We start from the raw sequence: 13,338 nt of genomic DNA on the forward strand, positions 1-13,338 counted from the left end.
AAACTCAATTAATAGTTGGTCCTTAATTGGTGACCAAGGACTTCACGATTGATAAAGTAAAATCTGAGTTCACATCCAAAACCAATTAAGAATAGATGGGGTAACCCAAATCTTTATAAACTCATATGCAAGGTCCCCATTTTCCATTGTGCAATCTATATTCACAACAATGATCCCATACTCTTGGATTCAATATCAAGTGTTGAGATTGAACCGCTATAGTGTTACCACGAAAGCCAAACTTGTAGATTGCGATCGGCCGGCTACACACTAACAGGTAGTGTTTTGGTAAAACTGGTCCAAATCTGTCCATATGATCATGAAAATGGTCCAGACCACAGAAGGGATATAATGAAATTCTTTGACTGGTAGTTTTACTTTTGATTTTAAAGATTTAGAGTCTTCAAATACTTAAAACATTGCTTGATTTCAAGCATATGGAAGCTTGGGAATAAATAGATCAAATGCATTTGAAATGACATTGAATGACATCATTCTATTGCAACAAATTGGAGAAGCATTGTTCCCCTAAAGGATTTTCTCGTCCTTGCTAAGAACAGTCTACTCAGTACTAGCTACCACCTACCAGTAGTCATTGCAAGAACATTTACCATCTTTGAAATGATGGAAGCGACTTCGGTCTCGTACGATAATCTCTCGTTCTACAATTTTGGAGATTAATTTTGTCGCGTCATGACAGTCACTACAAACTCGCAAGTTCTTTACTATTCGAATTGTAGTTCCTGGGCTAGTACTGATAAGCCCAAATGCAATGGCCAGCTTCTCACTATGAACAGATAAAGCATCCTCTTTCTCTTCTTCGTCTATGTTATGAAGCACCAGATCTGTCTTTGGTTTGTATCCGGCTAGCTTCATTTTCCACCTCAGTTCTTTAATCATTGAATATATTTTGTCCAACTGAGGATGCGATAAATCTCCCATGAAGAATTCATGAACTATGTTATCCACCTCTATCCAACTGCAGCCAGGTGTTTTTGTTACGCCTTTATCTCGCATTCTCAGTCTACACTGTGCTGCATCATCAAGCCTTCCCATCGAAGCATATAGATTTGCAAGATAAACATAGCTTCCAGAGTGCTCAGAATCTAGTTCAAGAATCTGCTGAACAACACGCTCCCCTCTATCAGTATCTTTATAAATCCGACAACCACCGAGCAATGCACCCCAGACTATAACATTAGGCTTCATAGGCATGGAATTAATCATATCCTCTGCTTTAGCAAGGCGACCAGCACGGCTGAGAAGATCAACCAAACACCCATAGTGCTCAATCTTGGGAGATATTCCATATGCTTTCTCCATCATATCAAAATACTCAAGCCCCTTGTCCACCAAACCAGCATGAGTACATGCTGTCAATAACCCCATAAACGTAATTTCATTTGGCTTCAAACCGTGTTCAATCATCGTACTAAAACACTCAAAAGCTTCATCAGCATGCCCATTCATTGCCAACCCAGTAATGATAATACTCCAAGATATCACATCTCTCTCATTCATGTTATTGAAAACCAGCCTAGCTTCGGTTATGCAGCCACACTTGGCATACATATCCGCTAAAGCATTTCCCAAAAACAGACCCAACTCCATCCCGCTTCGTTTTATAAACCTATCAATCCACTTCCCCAAATCAAGTGCCCCGAGATGAGCGCAAGCGGACAACACACTAACCAGCGTAACATCATTTGGCGCCAACCCACCCTCTTGCATTTCCCTAAACAACCCAACAGCCTCAGCATACTTCTCGTTCTGTGCATACCCAGCAATCATCGCATTCCACGAAACCACATTCCTCTGCGGCGTCTCATTAAAAAGCCGCCTCGCTTCCTCCAACTCACCCAACTTGGCATACGCACTGATCATAGTCGACCAAGAAAACAAAGTCTTCTCTACCATGCTGTCAAACACCCTCCTAGCCTCACCAACCTCCCCACTCACGCAATACCCAGCAACCAAGGTGTTCCACGAAACGACATCTCTCACACGCATTTCATCGAACAGCTTCTGCGCAATCCCAAACCTCCCAAACTTAAAGTACATGTCAGTCAGCGAATTTCTAACAAAGAGATTTGCCTCGCACCCGAATTTAGTGACGAGGCAGTGGACTTTCTCTCCCTCAGTCATTCGGGCGAGGCCGGCGCAGGCCTTGAGCACAGAGGTGAAGGTGTACTCATCTGGGCTCGGAGCATTCAGCGAAAGCAATTGGGAATTGAAGTAGAGAATGGTGTGGTGCCAGTCATTGTTCTGAGCAAAGGCCTTGAGGAGGGCATTGTAGGCGAAGATGTTTGGGGTTTGGAGATAGTGGTGGAATATGAGGGCCAAGTGGCGCGTGTTGGCGAAGTGGGCGAACGCGCCGATGAGCTTGACGGCGATGATGTTTGGGTCGATGGAGGGGATGGGGTTGGTGGTGAGTTGGGATTGGATTTGGTAGAGGTGGCGCATTGTAAGGTGGGAGGTGCATCGTAGGAGGAGGTGAGTGAGCTTGGGGTGGTTGTGAGGGTAAAGACGAGCCAGGATGATGATGGCCACACCAAAATTTGAAATTGCGTGCTTATATCGTGGACAAAGGGAAACAGTACACTCTAATTTCAAACGTTACGACATAAATTGGGGTAATTGGGGGTTTTTCTACACACAGGAAAAAAAAAAATTATTGAAACATAATCTTTTTCCGATCAATAAAAAAAAGAAACATAATCTCCTTATATATAACTTAGTGGCTTAGTGGTTCTTGCCTAGTTGGGTGTGCTTCCCAACCTAGGTTCGAACCCCTAAGCTGTCAAAGTGGTCAGGCACTGTGCTGCAATGCACAGTTGGAGCATTTCACATGCGCCGAATGGGTTTATCTTGGGCCTAGGAAGTCTTTGGGTTCCCCTTGACAAAGTCAAAGTCAAAGTCAAAGTCAAAAAAAAAAAAAAAAAACTTAGTGGGAGAGCTTGTGGTTCTCATGAGAATTTTCTTGTAAGACTCATTTCTCGATCACATTTCCGCAAATCAACCGTTAAATGTTTATATATCCATGTGTAGATCATTTATGTAATTTTTTAACCAAATTGAAAATCATTAAGACATTCATAATCGTGATTTATCATTTATGAACATAAATGTTTGATAAATTTGGTTCGTCCATTGATTTGATCTAGTTCGGTACCTTAACGATTAGCAATTTTAAAGAAAAATTTTGGTAGTAATCTACTCATTCATACATAAACATGTAACGGTTGATTTGTAGTAATGTAATTGAAAAGTGGGTATCCTTAACCGTTGATTAGAAAGCCCTCATTAGAAGCTCTCTTTAAACGTAGTTTTTTATTATTATTTTTTTTTTTATCAGGATCACATGGTATCCTCAAAAGCATCCTAGGCCCAGCGACGGAGATCATGTCAAAATGCTTTCTCCCCCGCCCACAAAGAATAGATTTGAATTTAAACTCCAATCAGCGTCAGCGAGATTCAAACCCGGGTGTAGGGTTCCACACCTGGAGGCTTTTACCAACTTGACCACCTATGTTGGTTTATATAAACTTAGTTGAAATTGAGAGATCAAATTATCACTGCCAAAAAAAAAAAGGCAAAAAAAAATTAAAAAATAGAAAAAAGCAAAGCTTCCATAAAAGGTAATAAAAAGGAAGTCGAAGTTTTCTTCCGTGCTTGATCACAACTAAGGTCGTCTCTTAGAGTCAAATCCACATCTCTACTACTATAATTGAAGGCGTTTTTTGGGTGTCAAAGGCTTTACCAATTTATTAAAGTCCCCATATTATCCATGGTTGTGTGTTCAACTTAAAGTGAAAAATATCAAGGACGGGTAAAATAAAAGAGCTTGAAAGAAAAAAAAAACAAAGAATAACCGTCAGGGCGCACAATCGGAGTGTTGAGACTGGAGACAACGTGGGAGATAATCGGAGTACATAATACTTGAGAAAAAGGGGCATAGAGAGTTCTTTTGTGAGAAAAAAATAATTATTAATTATTTTTCTTCTAGAATTAAATAATATTTCTCAGTTTTTTTTTTTTTTTTTTGTGTGTGGAGCTTTTCTATAATTTTTCTTTTTTTTCTTTAACGTAGTGAGCAGTTCACACTACACCAAAAACTGCATCACACGACGGTGAAAAAACGTTGTGTGATTTGGAGACTCACCGTCGTCTATCTCGATGTTGTCTGATGAAAACTCAGACGACGGTGAATTCACCGTTGTGTGAGATGCAATCAGTCGACATATATTCATTTGCACCGTTGTCTCAGAACTCGGCAGATGCCAGTCGCAACCATGTGCAGCAGTCATGCGCAGCAGTTCACACAACAGAACTTGTTTTTATGCCGTTGTGGGTTAAGATTCTCATACAACGTTTTTTAAATTATTCTGTTGTGTGATTTAAACTAGGACAACTGAGTTCTAGCCTTTTCTGTTGTATGAGATTAAAACTAAATGATGTTAGTTATTAAAATCCATTGTGTGATATATATAATTGCGTTGTGTGAATGCCCAAATTTTGAATGGATATAAATTAATAGTGAACAATTGGAATACAAATTGAATGCAAACCATCAAATGATCAACATTTGTACCAAAGTCATTGGGATACATCAATTCATCAAATATTGAATTGGGCTAAATACAAATTATTACCCTGTGGTTTAGGTCCAAAATCAATTCAGTCCCTGAACTTCTAATTTCATCAAAAACACCCCTGCACTTTCAATTTTGATCTAATAGGTCCAATTTGTTAGTTTTCCGACAATTGAGTTATTTAACTCGTTAATGTGGATCATATATGGCCTATATTTTATGATGTGGTGTCAAGGTGGTCTGCATTGTCAATTTAGGAGTGAGTCCTACTATTAAAAATAAATAGTTTTTCAACAAATAATCCAACTATTTGAAAGAATATTAACGAATTGGACCTATTAGATCAAAATTGAAAGTGCAGGGGTGTTTTTGATGAAATTAGAAGTCCATGGACTGAATTGATTTTGTACCTAAACCGCAGGGTACTAACTAGTATTTAGCCCTATTGAATTTAAGGAACATTGCTAAAGCATTCATACATTGGATAGACTAAAAAGCATTTAAATTTCCTGGTTAAGTTTTACATGATGAAACAAAATATAGCTTGTTGCATTAATGCTTGGTACTCCACGCTCGATCTCCCAAAGACTCTTTATGCAACATTCCACCATATAGTTCCTGACACAATTAACAAATGCATTAACTGCCAAGTACAAATGGGCGATGCTAGGGACAAGCGGATTATCTGCTCAAAGATGAATATCAGTACGAGCAACAGAGAAAACCATTAATCTTAGGCAAGGTGGTTTCTCTATAAACTCTATTGAAATGCTGCTATCAACATAGCAATGAATTAAGTTTGCTAAATAATTTAGAGAAGTGTTTAACACTACAGGAAAATAGGTCAGAATACATAGTTCAAATTGCTCATAGATTAGAACTGAAACAAATTGAGAGGAAAGCTCAATCTAAGAATGCTACTGTTTCCAGTAGCATTAATTGACCCAATTCATTTTAATGCTACAACTTTGTTCTTTTTGAAAGCTAAATGACAAAGAACAAGGCTATCTCTAGGTGCTTTGAAGAATCACAAAATATATGCAACAAAGCTTGTACTAACAAGTGAAAGCAAGAAAGATTGATTTGCTAAAGTGTGCTGCAAGTTCGTAAGGCCTTCAAGTCAAAGAACAAAAGGCCAAGATGCCTAGCTACATGGTCTTCTCTCAATCAAACAAAAACAAAATCAATACTCAACGCATAATGCAAGCACCGATATAAAACAAGGAGACCAAGCGGTGGTGTTGCAGGCAAACATAAAGCAATTGAAGGAATGAAATTTATCAACAAAAATATGAACACCAGTCTAAAAGCAGACTTACAGTTTCAAATTGACCAAATTCTAATTACTCAATTCTTTCAAGCATAGGTAACATAACCCATAAACACAGATTTATTTTATTAGCAGAAAGAGAGATACCTTTGTGTTGTTGGTTGCAAGATGAGCTATGTCGATTAACAAGTGCATGTGCTTAGCAGATCCAGCTCCGCCACCTACATTGAAATTTCAAACGAAGTAGGCGTTACTATCAGAAAATTGAAAGAAAGGGATGCGCAATCAGATCTATGGGTATCGAACAATTGGTAGCAGTCAACAAAGATTCAGTGAATTGCAGAGTAATATTGTAACACACATCAGCATACACCTAGAGATTTTATAAGCATAGAAGGCATGTTATCATTATATAAGGATAGCTGCATAGGTGGAAAAAGAAAAAAAGAAAAAAAGGTTGCAATTACATCGACAAAGCAGAATAATATTGTAACACACATCAGCATACAGGTAACGAAATCCTCCCAGCAACATGATGATATTGCCCAGTTGACACAATCATTAGCATACTACAGCTAAGGAATATATGATACCTGTGGTTCACACTTTACAGCATATACAGTAGCACCATCACACGATCATCATACTCTTTGGTACTCGTGGGAGGAAACAAAAAGTACCTGCCACCATATAGCTCCATGAGAAATACTGAAAAGTGATAGCAAATCATGTAAGAAGGCTAAGGAGTTAGACTTAAAAACTGTAAAGAAGGGACCAACTGTTCCCATTTGAGCAAATTCACTTAAGCAACCAAGTATGATTCTTACTTTTGCATGTCTTGAACTTGCACCAGATGACTCTATGCTTCTCAATAATGATGACATATGTGAATAAATATGACATTTGACAAAGTCCTCTAACAAAACCTACAAATTGACAAAATCATGTCAACAGAAATAACTCAATCATAGAAAAACTCAATTCCATTCTCCACAGAATTCAAATGATGTTACTCTTGAGACAAATGAATTCCAATTTTGGTTAGAATGCTACAGAAATCGAGAGTTGAGGCATTGTAAAAGTCTAGAGTACTTTGATAGTTATTGTCCTACAAGATCCGAAATTGTACAGGCAATAGAATCACTTCTACCTCTAACATAGAACAAAAACCAAAGTCATGCTCCCTAACATAAAACCTAAACTTACATAGCACCTACAGAGTCAATATCATTCTTGTGTATTCCAACAGCAACCCTCATTAGCATGTGTTGAGGCCTTTCTACAACCTTCCCATGAACCTTCAAGAGGTAAGACCTCTCAAGAGTCTTGAAACCAAAGTAGTCGTAGTCAAAGTCGCGGTCGTAAATGATCTCACTGTCCAAACACACTGCATTCTGAACATACACAAAAGCACTGATATAAGCTATTTCAGATCACAAGTCTATTTTGTTTCAACTCCAGTATCTATCATTGCACAGTTATAGCGCCAAGAAGATCATCTAAGCTATCAAAAACCAGAACACCAAGTCAAATGACCAAGAGTTGCTGAAAGATATTACCTTCATGATGATTTCATAAACATCATTAGCAATCAGAGGAGCTTCCAGCCCAGATCTATCATTGACATGGTTGTACATAATTTTGACCCTGCATCAACCACACACACTCTCATCAACACAAAGACCAAATTAAAAGACAAGAAATGATAAAAACTAGTAAAAAGTCTCGATAAAACTCACGTCTCCGATAAAAGTCATGCTCCCTAAGATAAAACCTAAACTTACAGCGTTCAATATTATCGAGAGGTCTTAGAACTTCCCTTATAATCTGACCGAGACTTTGAGGCGACTTCAAATCATCTCTAGTTTTCCCAAACTCCTTCTTCTCGCACTGCAAATCAGAAAATTTCTTGCAAAATTTAAACAAAAAAGCCACCAAGAACCAACAGAATCTACGATTTCTCAACATGGGTTATGCAATTACACAAACACAAAGTCTAAAGATTAAGCCTTTTCATCAAAATCACCCAATTATGAACATTTCGATTCACAAATAAGATGAACAATCATCAAGAACAACAAAACCCCCAATTAGAATTAGGCAATACCTCTGGCTTGTTGTTGATCAACGACTCTCAAAGCCATTCCTAAATCAATTTGATTCAAAATCAATCCTTTCAATCTTTTTCTCTGTGAAGAACAAGAAGAAGAAGCAATTCAGAGAATGAATAAGAATTTGGAGCCGAATGGCCCCCTTTATAAAGCTAGGAAGAGAGGAAAGCACATACGAAAGAGAGAGAGAGGGAGGGGATAGTACTTGGCTGACCAGGTATGGTTAGCACTTCCTGACCAGGTTTTGGGTGCTCCTCTAAGTATCCTACACGTGTCTCTCTTTCTTTTCCATCCTTTTCTACTTTTATCTGTTCACCTAATTAACAAGCCTTAATATAAGATTCAAAAGCATAGTTCTAGCCTTCATCATGCCATATTTCACCTAACGACATCCTGTCTAAACGGTTTTTCAGGGCGGAATCACTGCTGCTCTAGGCTTATTGAATAGTCAATCTCAGCTTGAAACTAGTAAACAGAAAAAATTGCAGTATTTAGAAACTTAAACAAATATTTTCAGACTGCATATTGGGCTTCATATAGAACTTATTTATTTAACATGATACAGAAATTCAGAGCCTCATTCTCAGGTAAACAGCTAAGAAGCTGTTTAGCTATCCATGAGAATGATTACAGTTACTTACTTGTAATGAAAGCACACTTCACACTATGAAAGGAAGGAAGAACGAGCAAACTGCTACTTATGGCTTTCTTTGTTTGAGAGAATATAATTCTGTCTCAATTTTCGAATGCCTTACAAATGAACCTAAAGCTCTTTATATAGAGAGCGGAACTCAAACTGGAATTCAAAATACAAAAATGTACAGCATGACTCCGTGATCTTCTGCTTTTCTGAGTGCTCCTGATGATGGAGGTCGGACAGGGAAAAGCAAAAGCATCTGGGTGAAATGTTTTTCACCTTCTTCTTTTCTGAAAAGCAAAAGTATCTTTTGAAAAGGAAACAGTTGCTTTTTGTTTTTGGTGCCTTTTTCTTTCACCAGCTGCTACATGTTGTCATCAGTCTCTGAGTGGTGGCCAAAGACAAACGAGTGATTGTCTGTTTGGGCCATTCTAACTGTTGTAGCATTGTCTTCTACGTCCGTGTCGACATACATCTTGTAGTGGTTGTCGTTTTCAAGTTTGTCCATCCACTGCATGCATGCCATTGTTGAGTCTATCTCTTTTCGGGTGAGAGATAGGAATAGGTCACTGCTGACGACGTCAGGATGATCGTAAGCAGTGATAATAATCTTCTCTCCTGCTGCCAGGAAGGTATTACTGAGATCTTCAGAGATGATCTTCTTTATGTATTCCAAGGTCATGGCCTTCATCCATGGGATGCTAGAGTTTGGTTGGCCATTATACCCAACACAGGCAGGTTGCAGATATTGTCTTGGAATAATTCTCACATAGTGATATGGAGCAATATATTCAACCTCACCATTTGCTTGCCGGATCCATTCTGGAGGGGTGGATCTAAACTTCAGACGAAGCTCACAGTCTGTTTTTCTAACATTCTTGACTGTATTGACGATGATGGGTGGCAAACCTTTTAGATCATCATTAGTTTTGGTCCACAGATTATGGACAAAACCATTTTCAACAAGCCAAAGCTTGTGTTCTTGTGGATGTTCACTCTGAACATTTACCAGGTATCTTCCAACATATGGTCCCGCGATGATGAAGAGGGTTGGAGGAACTAGGTCTTCTGAATTATGCCTTCCTATTAGATTGTGGAATTTATGCCAGTCTGCTTCAGTGAGTGCCATGATAGGGACCCTAGCACTTTCTGGGCTTTCTAGGAAGTTAATTTTTTCTTTCTTGACAGCACTCTGCTGTAGCTCTTCGAACTGTGGTCTAGCGTTCTCGTATAGTTCTTCAGCTAATGCAAATAGGGCTGGAAACATTAGACCACTGCTTCTTTCCTGAAAGGCAAATAAAAGATTATCCAGAATTGCCTTCTGGTGGTAAGCTAGTCTCCTGCCAGTTCTGAACACAGGAGTATCGAAAGTTCGAAGTTCATAGTTAAAGACATTGATTACTCCAGTTGGAGTAGGTTTGCTTTTTGGCAAAGCAACAGCCGTCAACGGTCTTGATGAGCCTTTACCGTCTGCCGTTTGAGACGGGCTAGTCAATCCTTTACCCTGGGATTGATCAGTTGTGGCTGGTCTTTTTGGACCTAGCAGGAATTTTTTGAGGATTTCTTCTTTGGGATCCTCATTGGTTTCATGTTCTTTCCCAGCTCTTCTGCTTCTGGGATTGCGACCTTCGTCGTCGTCATCATTCCTTTTGCTGAACATGGCTAATTCTCTTGTTAAGGCGTCTGGAAGATAGTTATTGTTTCCTGCAATTAATTCAACAATATAATCATATTGGTTAAGGAATAATTGCCAGTTAGCTAGTCTTCCTCTATCAGCAGCTTTATCAAGTTTGAAATTTTTGAAATTCTTTACTCTGGCACAATCGGTGCGAACAGTAAAGGGTTTTCCAAGAAAAACTGGAGAATTTAAAATCGTTTTCTTTACAGCCAAAATTTCTTTTTCCCCTGTGGGATAATTCAGTTCTGCAGGGCTGAACTTGCCACTACAAAATTTACAGATTTTTTCAATGTTAGTTCCAGGCGTTTTTGCCAGAACAACACCGGACCAGTAATTATCACTCGCATCTGTTTGGAGGATAATCTCATCATTCTCTTCTGGTTGTTGAAGAGGAGGGAGGTTTTTGCAGAGATTCTTTATCTGCTTTACAGTTTTTTCATCATCTTCTGTGAAGTTCCATTTTCTTTTGGAACTTGTCTTTGGAGATAACATTGCTGTTAACCCTGAGATCTTGGGGATGAAATCTCTCCCATAATTTATGACACCAAGGAATCTCTCTAGACTTTTGGCATCAGGAATTCTATCTGGGAATTTCCAGATTTTCTCAAGGATGTGAGGTTGGAGTTTTATTACTCCATTCTTGATATTTTTTCCTAGGAAATCAACTTCATCAAGGATAAAGAAGATTTTCTTTTCACCTAGGATAATTCCGTGCTGAACTATCAGCTTTACAACCTCATGGAGGTGTTTCATGTGTTCTTCTCTGTTTTTAGAGAAGACCAGAATGTCATCTATGTAGACGACACAGAACTCCGCAACATGTTTGAAGATATTATCCATTTTTTTCTGGAATATGGAGGGAGCTTGCTTTAGACCAAAAGGCATTACTAACCATTCGTAATGTCCTTGAGGAGTTCCAAATGCAGTGAGAGGTACACTCTCAGGATGCATCTTGACCTGCCAGAAACCCGACTTTGCATCGAATTTTGAAAAGACTTTAGCTCCTCTGAGCTGGTTGATCAGTACTCTTACTTGAGCAATTTGATAACCGTCTTTGACAGTCTTTTTGTTGACGTCTCTGTAGTCAATCACCATTCTAGCTTTTCCTCTTAGCGTTTCTGCATGGTTTCTTACGTAGAATGCTGGAGCATGATGAGGGCTAGTGGAGGGTTGAATTAATCTCTTGTTCAGGAGATCTTCAATATCCTTTCTGAATTCTTTTTGGTCTTCCTCTTTGTATTGGGGAATGGCTTTGACATGACAGATGGCATTCATGTCATGCAATCTTAATTCACAGACCACTGGGTCTTTTTCCCAAAACTTCTGAGGATCTACATCGATGTTCTGCTCGAGTAGTTTCTTGATTTTCTCAAGAGTGGGAATTTTCTGAGACTCAAGCTTATTCTGAAAGTGCTTGAGGTTATGCTCATGGATGAAACTAGCTTCTTCTTCTTCACTAGTTTCTGCTTCTTCTTCTTCTTCAGAAGATTCTTCAACAAGCAATTCTTCTTGTTGTTTGATTTGGAGTATGGGTTCAAATTTGGGTTTGTAAAAGGTAAGATCACCACTATTCTGTTGCGATCTCTGATATTGGGTAGTGAAGTTTGGTCCTACCACACTTTTGGCTTGAGTAAGCCTATCTGCCCAGAACACCCGTTCTCCTTTTCTGAAGCCTATCGCTTCTTCATCCTGAATAAATCTCTGTTGGAGAATGAAATCATTACCCAACAAGAAATCTGCGCCTTGACCTTCAGATTGCCAGACGTTGTGGATGGTAAATGTTCCTCCACCAATGGTGATATGAACATTTTTTGCTACTTTATTCATGGTGAGATGGCTTCCATCGAAAGTAACACCAGTAGCTGTTTTCTTTTCTTCTTTCCAGAGTTTTTCTGGAATTGCAAATCTCTTTGCAACTGTAAATCCTGATCCATTATCTATAAAGGCATGTAGATGATACTTTTTATGATCAGGGAATTTTAGTCCAATCTCTATGTAGTTGCTGTATCTACTCGTAGAGACGACTTTCGATTGCTGAAGCTCATTTTCTTGAGCTTGTTCCTTTGGAATGAATGGTTTACATTCTACTGGAACATTTTTCTGAGTGGGAGATTTATCAAAACTAGAAGGTTTTGTATCATCCCAGTCTGTAGGAATTATCTCTTTGCTATCTGGATTACTGAACCATGACGGAGGGTCATATCGGACTTTATAATCAAACTTGCCAGAAGGTTGGCCAAGTAGATCCCATGTTTCAGTAGCTGCTTCTTGTTTTTCTAAGAGATGAACATTTTCTGGTGGTTTCACCAGTTCTACATTTTCTGGTATTTCAACCAGTTCAATATCGTCCTCAATTTTTTCTTCATCTAGGATTTCTTCCTTTTTTGAGGAAGATGGTTCCATGGTTTCCTGGAATAAAGTATCTACTTCTTTCTCTTTCTTCTCAGAGAAATATTCTTCATATTCTTGTTCAACCAGGTGGCTGACAAGTCCATTTTTGGTTTTTCTTCTTGCTTCAGCTATAAAGCATTCTTTGTGATAAGTCTTTTTTGACTCTTCACAAAACATAGGGAGACCATTCTTTTCGTGACATAAGCAGTAGTCACAAACAAATGTACCAGGGTTCACCTGATAAGAAGACATTAAGGATTCTGTCTTGCTTTCTTCCCAGTTTTTGATTTTCAAAACATTCATTTGTCTGGATTCGAAGTACTCTACTTCAGAATCTGTCTCAGACTCAGATGAATCTTCTTCTTCAGACCAGGCAGAGTAAACTGACCTGTCGTCTTCTTCATCATCAGAATAGGCTATTTCGTAGCCTTTCATGTTGGCAGTTTCTACTATATTCTCATATTCTTCAAAGAGAGTTTTAGTAGATCTTTTACCCTTTTCTGGGCATTCATTGGCATAGTGCCCTTCAGCTTTACATAACCAACATCTGCAAGCTTTCTTGCTTGGTTGTTTCTGTTGATGAGTATTCTTCTTTTTCTTGAAGAACTTCTTTTTTGGATCTCTTTCCTGTTGTTTCTTGTAATTGGAACTTTTCTTGA

The 13,338-nt window shown here is 38.6% G+C and overlaps 2 protein-coding genes across 2 annotated transcripts; both read right to left on the bottom strand.

The window, feature by feature from the left end:
• Positions 1 to 440: 440 nt before the first annotated feature.
• On the bottom strand, positions 441 to 2,589 carry LOC133734346 (pentatricopeptide repeat-containing protein At1g08070, chloroplastic-like). Its single transcript, XM_062161977.1, has one exon. It carries the CDS (start codon positions 2,461 to 2,463, stop codon positions 583 to 585), a length of 1,881 nt encoding a protein of 626 aa, XP_062017961.1. The 5' UTR covers positions 2,464 to 2,589; the 3' UTR covers positions 441 to 582.
• A 2,555-nt stretch (positions 2,590 to 5,144) lies between these two features.
• Positions 5,145 to 7,569, bottom strand: LOC133730743 (uncharacterized). Its single transcript, XM_062158278.1, has 6 exons — positions 7,422 to 7,569; positions 7,080 to 7,256; positions 6,543 to 6,788; positions 6,169 to 6,235; positions 6,010 to 6,083; positions 5,145 to 5,210 (listed from the first exon to the last, which is right to left on the bottom strand). Exons 1-6 carry the CDS (start codon positions 7,497 to 7,499, stop codon positions 5,145 to 5,147), a joined length of 708 nt encoding a protein of 235 aa, XP_062014262.1. The 5' UTR covers positions 7,500 to 7,569.
• Positions 7,570 to 13,338: the final 5,769 nt, after the last annotated feature.

The sequence above is a fragment of the Rosa rugosa genome, chromosome 2 (genome assembly GCF_958449725.1).
Source record: "Rosa rugosa chromosome 2, drRosRugo1.1, whole genome shotgun sequence".
In the NCBI taxonomy this organism is placed as follows: Eukaryota; Viridiplantae; Streptophyta; class Magnoliopsida; order Rosales; family Rosaceae; genus Rosa; species Rosa rugosa.

Bases quoted from the DNA above. Each gene is read 5' to 3' on its own strand.
- LOC133730743 (XM_062158278.1), bottom strand. From the start codon at position 7,499: ATGTACAACCATGTCAATGATAGATCTGGGCTGGAAGCTCCTCTGATT. The intron at 6,236-6,542 runs GTACTTTTTGTT...TAAAATCTCTAG, and splicing joins ATGGAGCTATATGGTGGCAG to GTGTATGCTGATGTGTGTTA. The intron at 5,211-6,009 runs GTATCTCTCTTT...TAATTGTGTCAG, and splicing joins TTGCAACCAACAACACAAAG to GAACTATATGGTGGAATGTT.
- LOC133734346 (XM_062161977.1), bottom strand. From the start codon at position 2,463: ATGCGCCACCTCTACCAAATCCAATCCCAACTCACCACCAACCCCATC.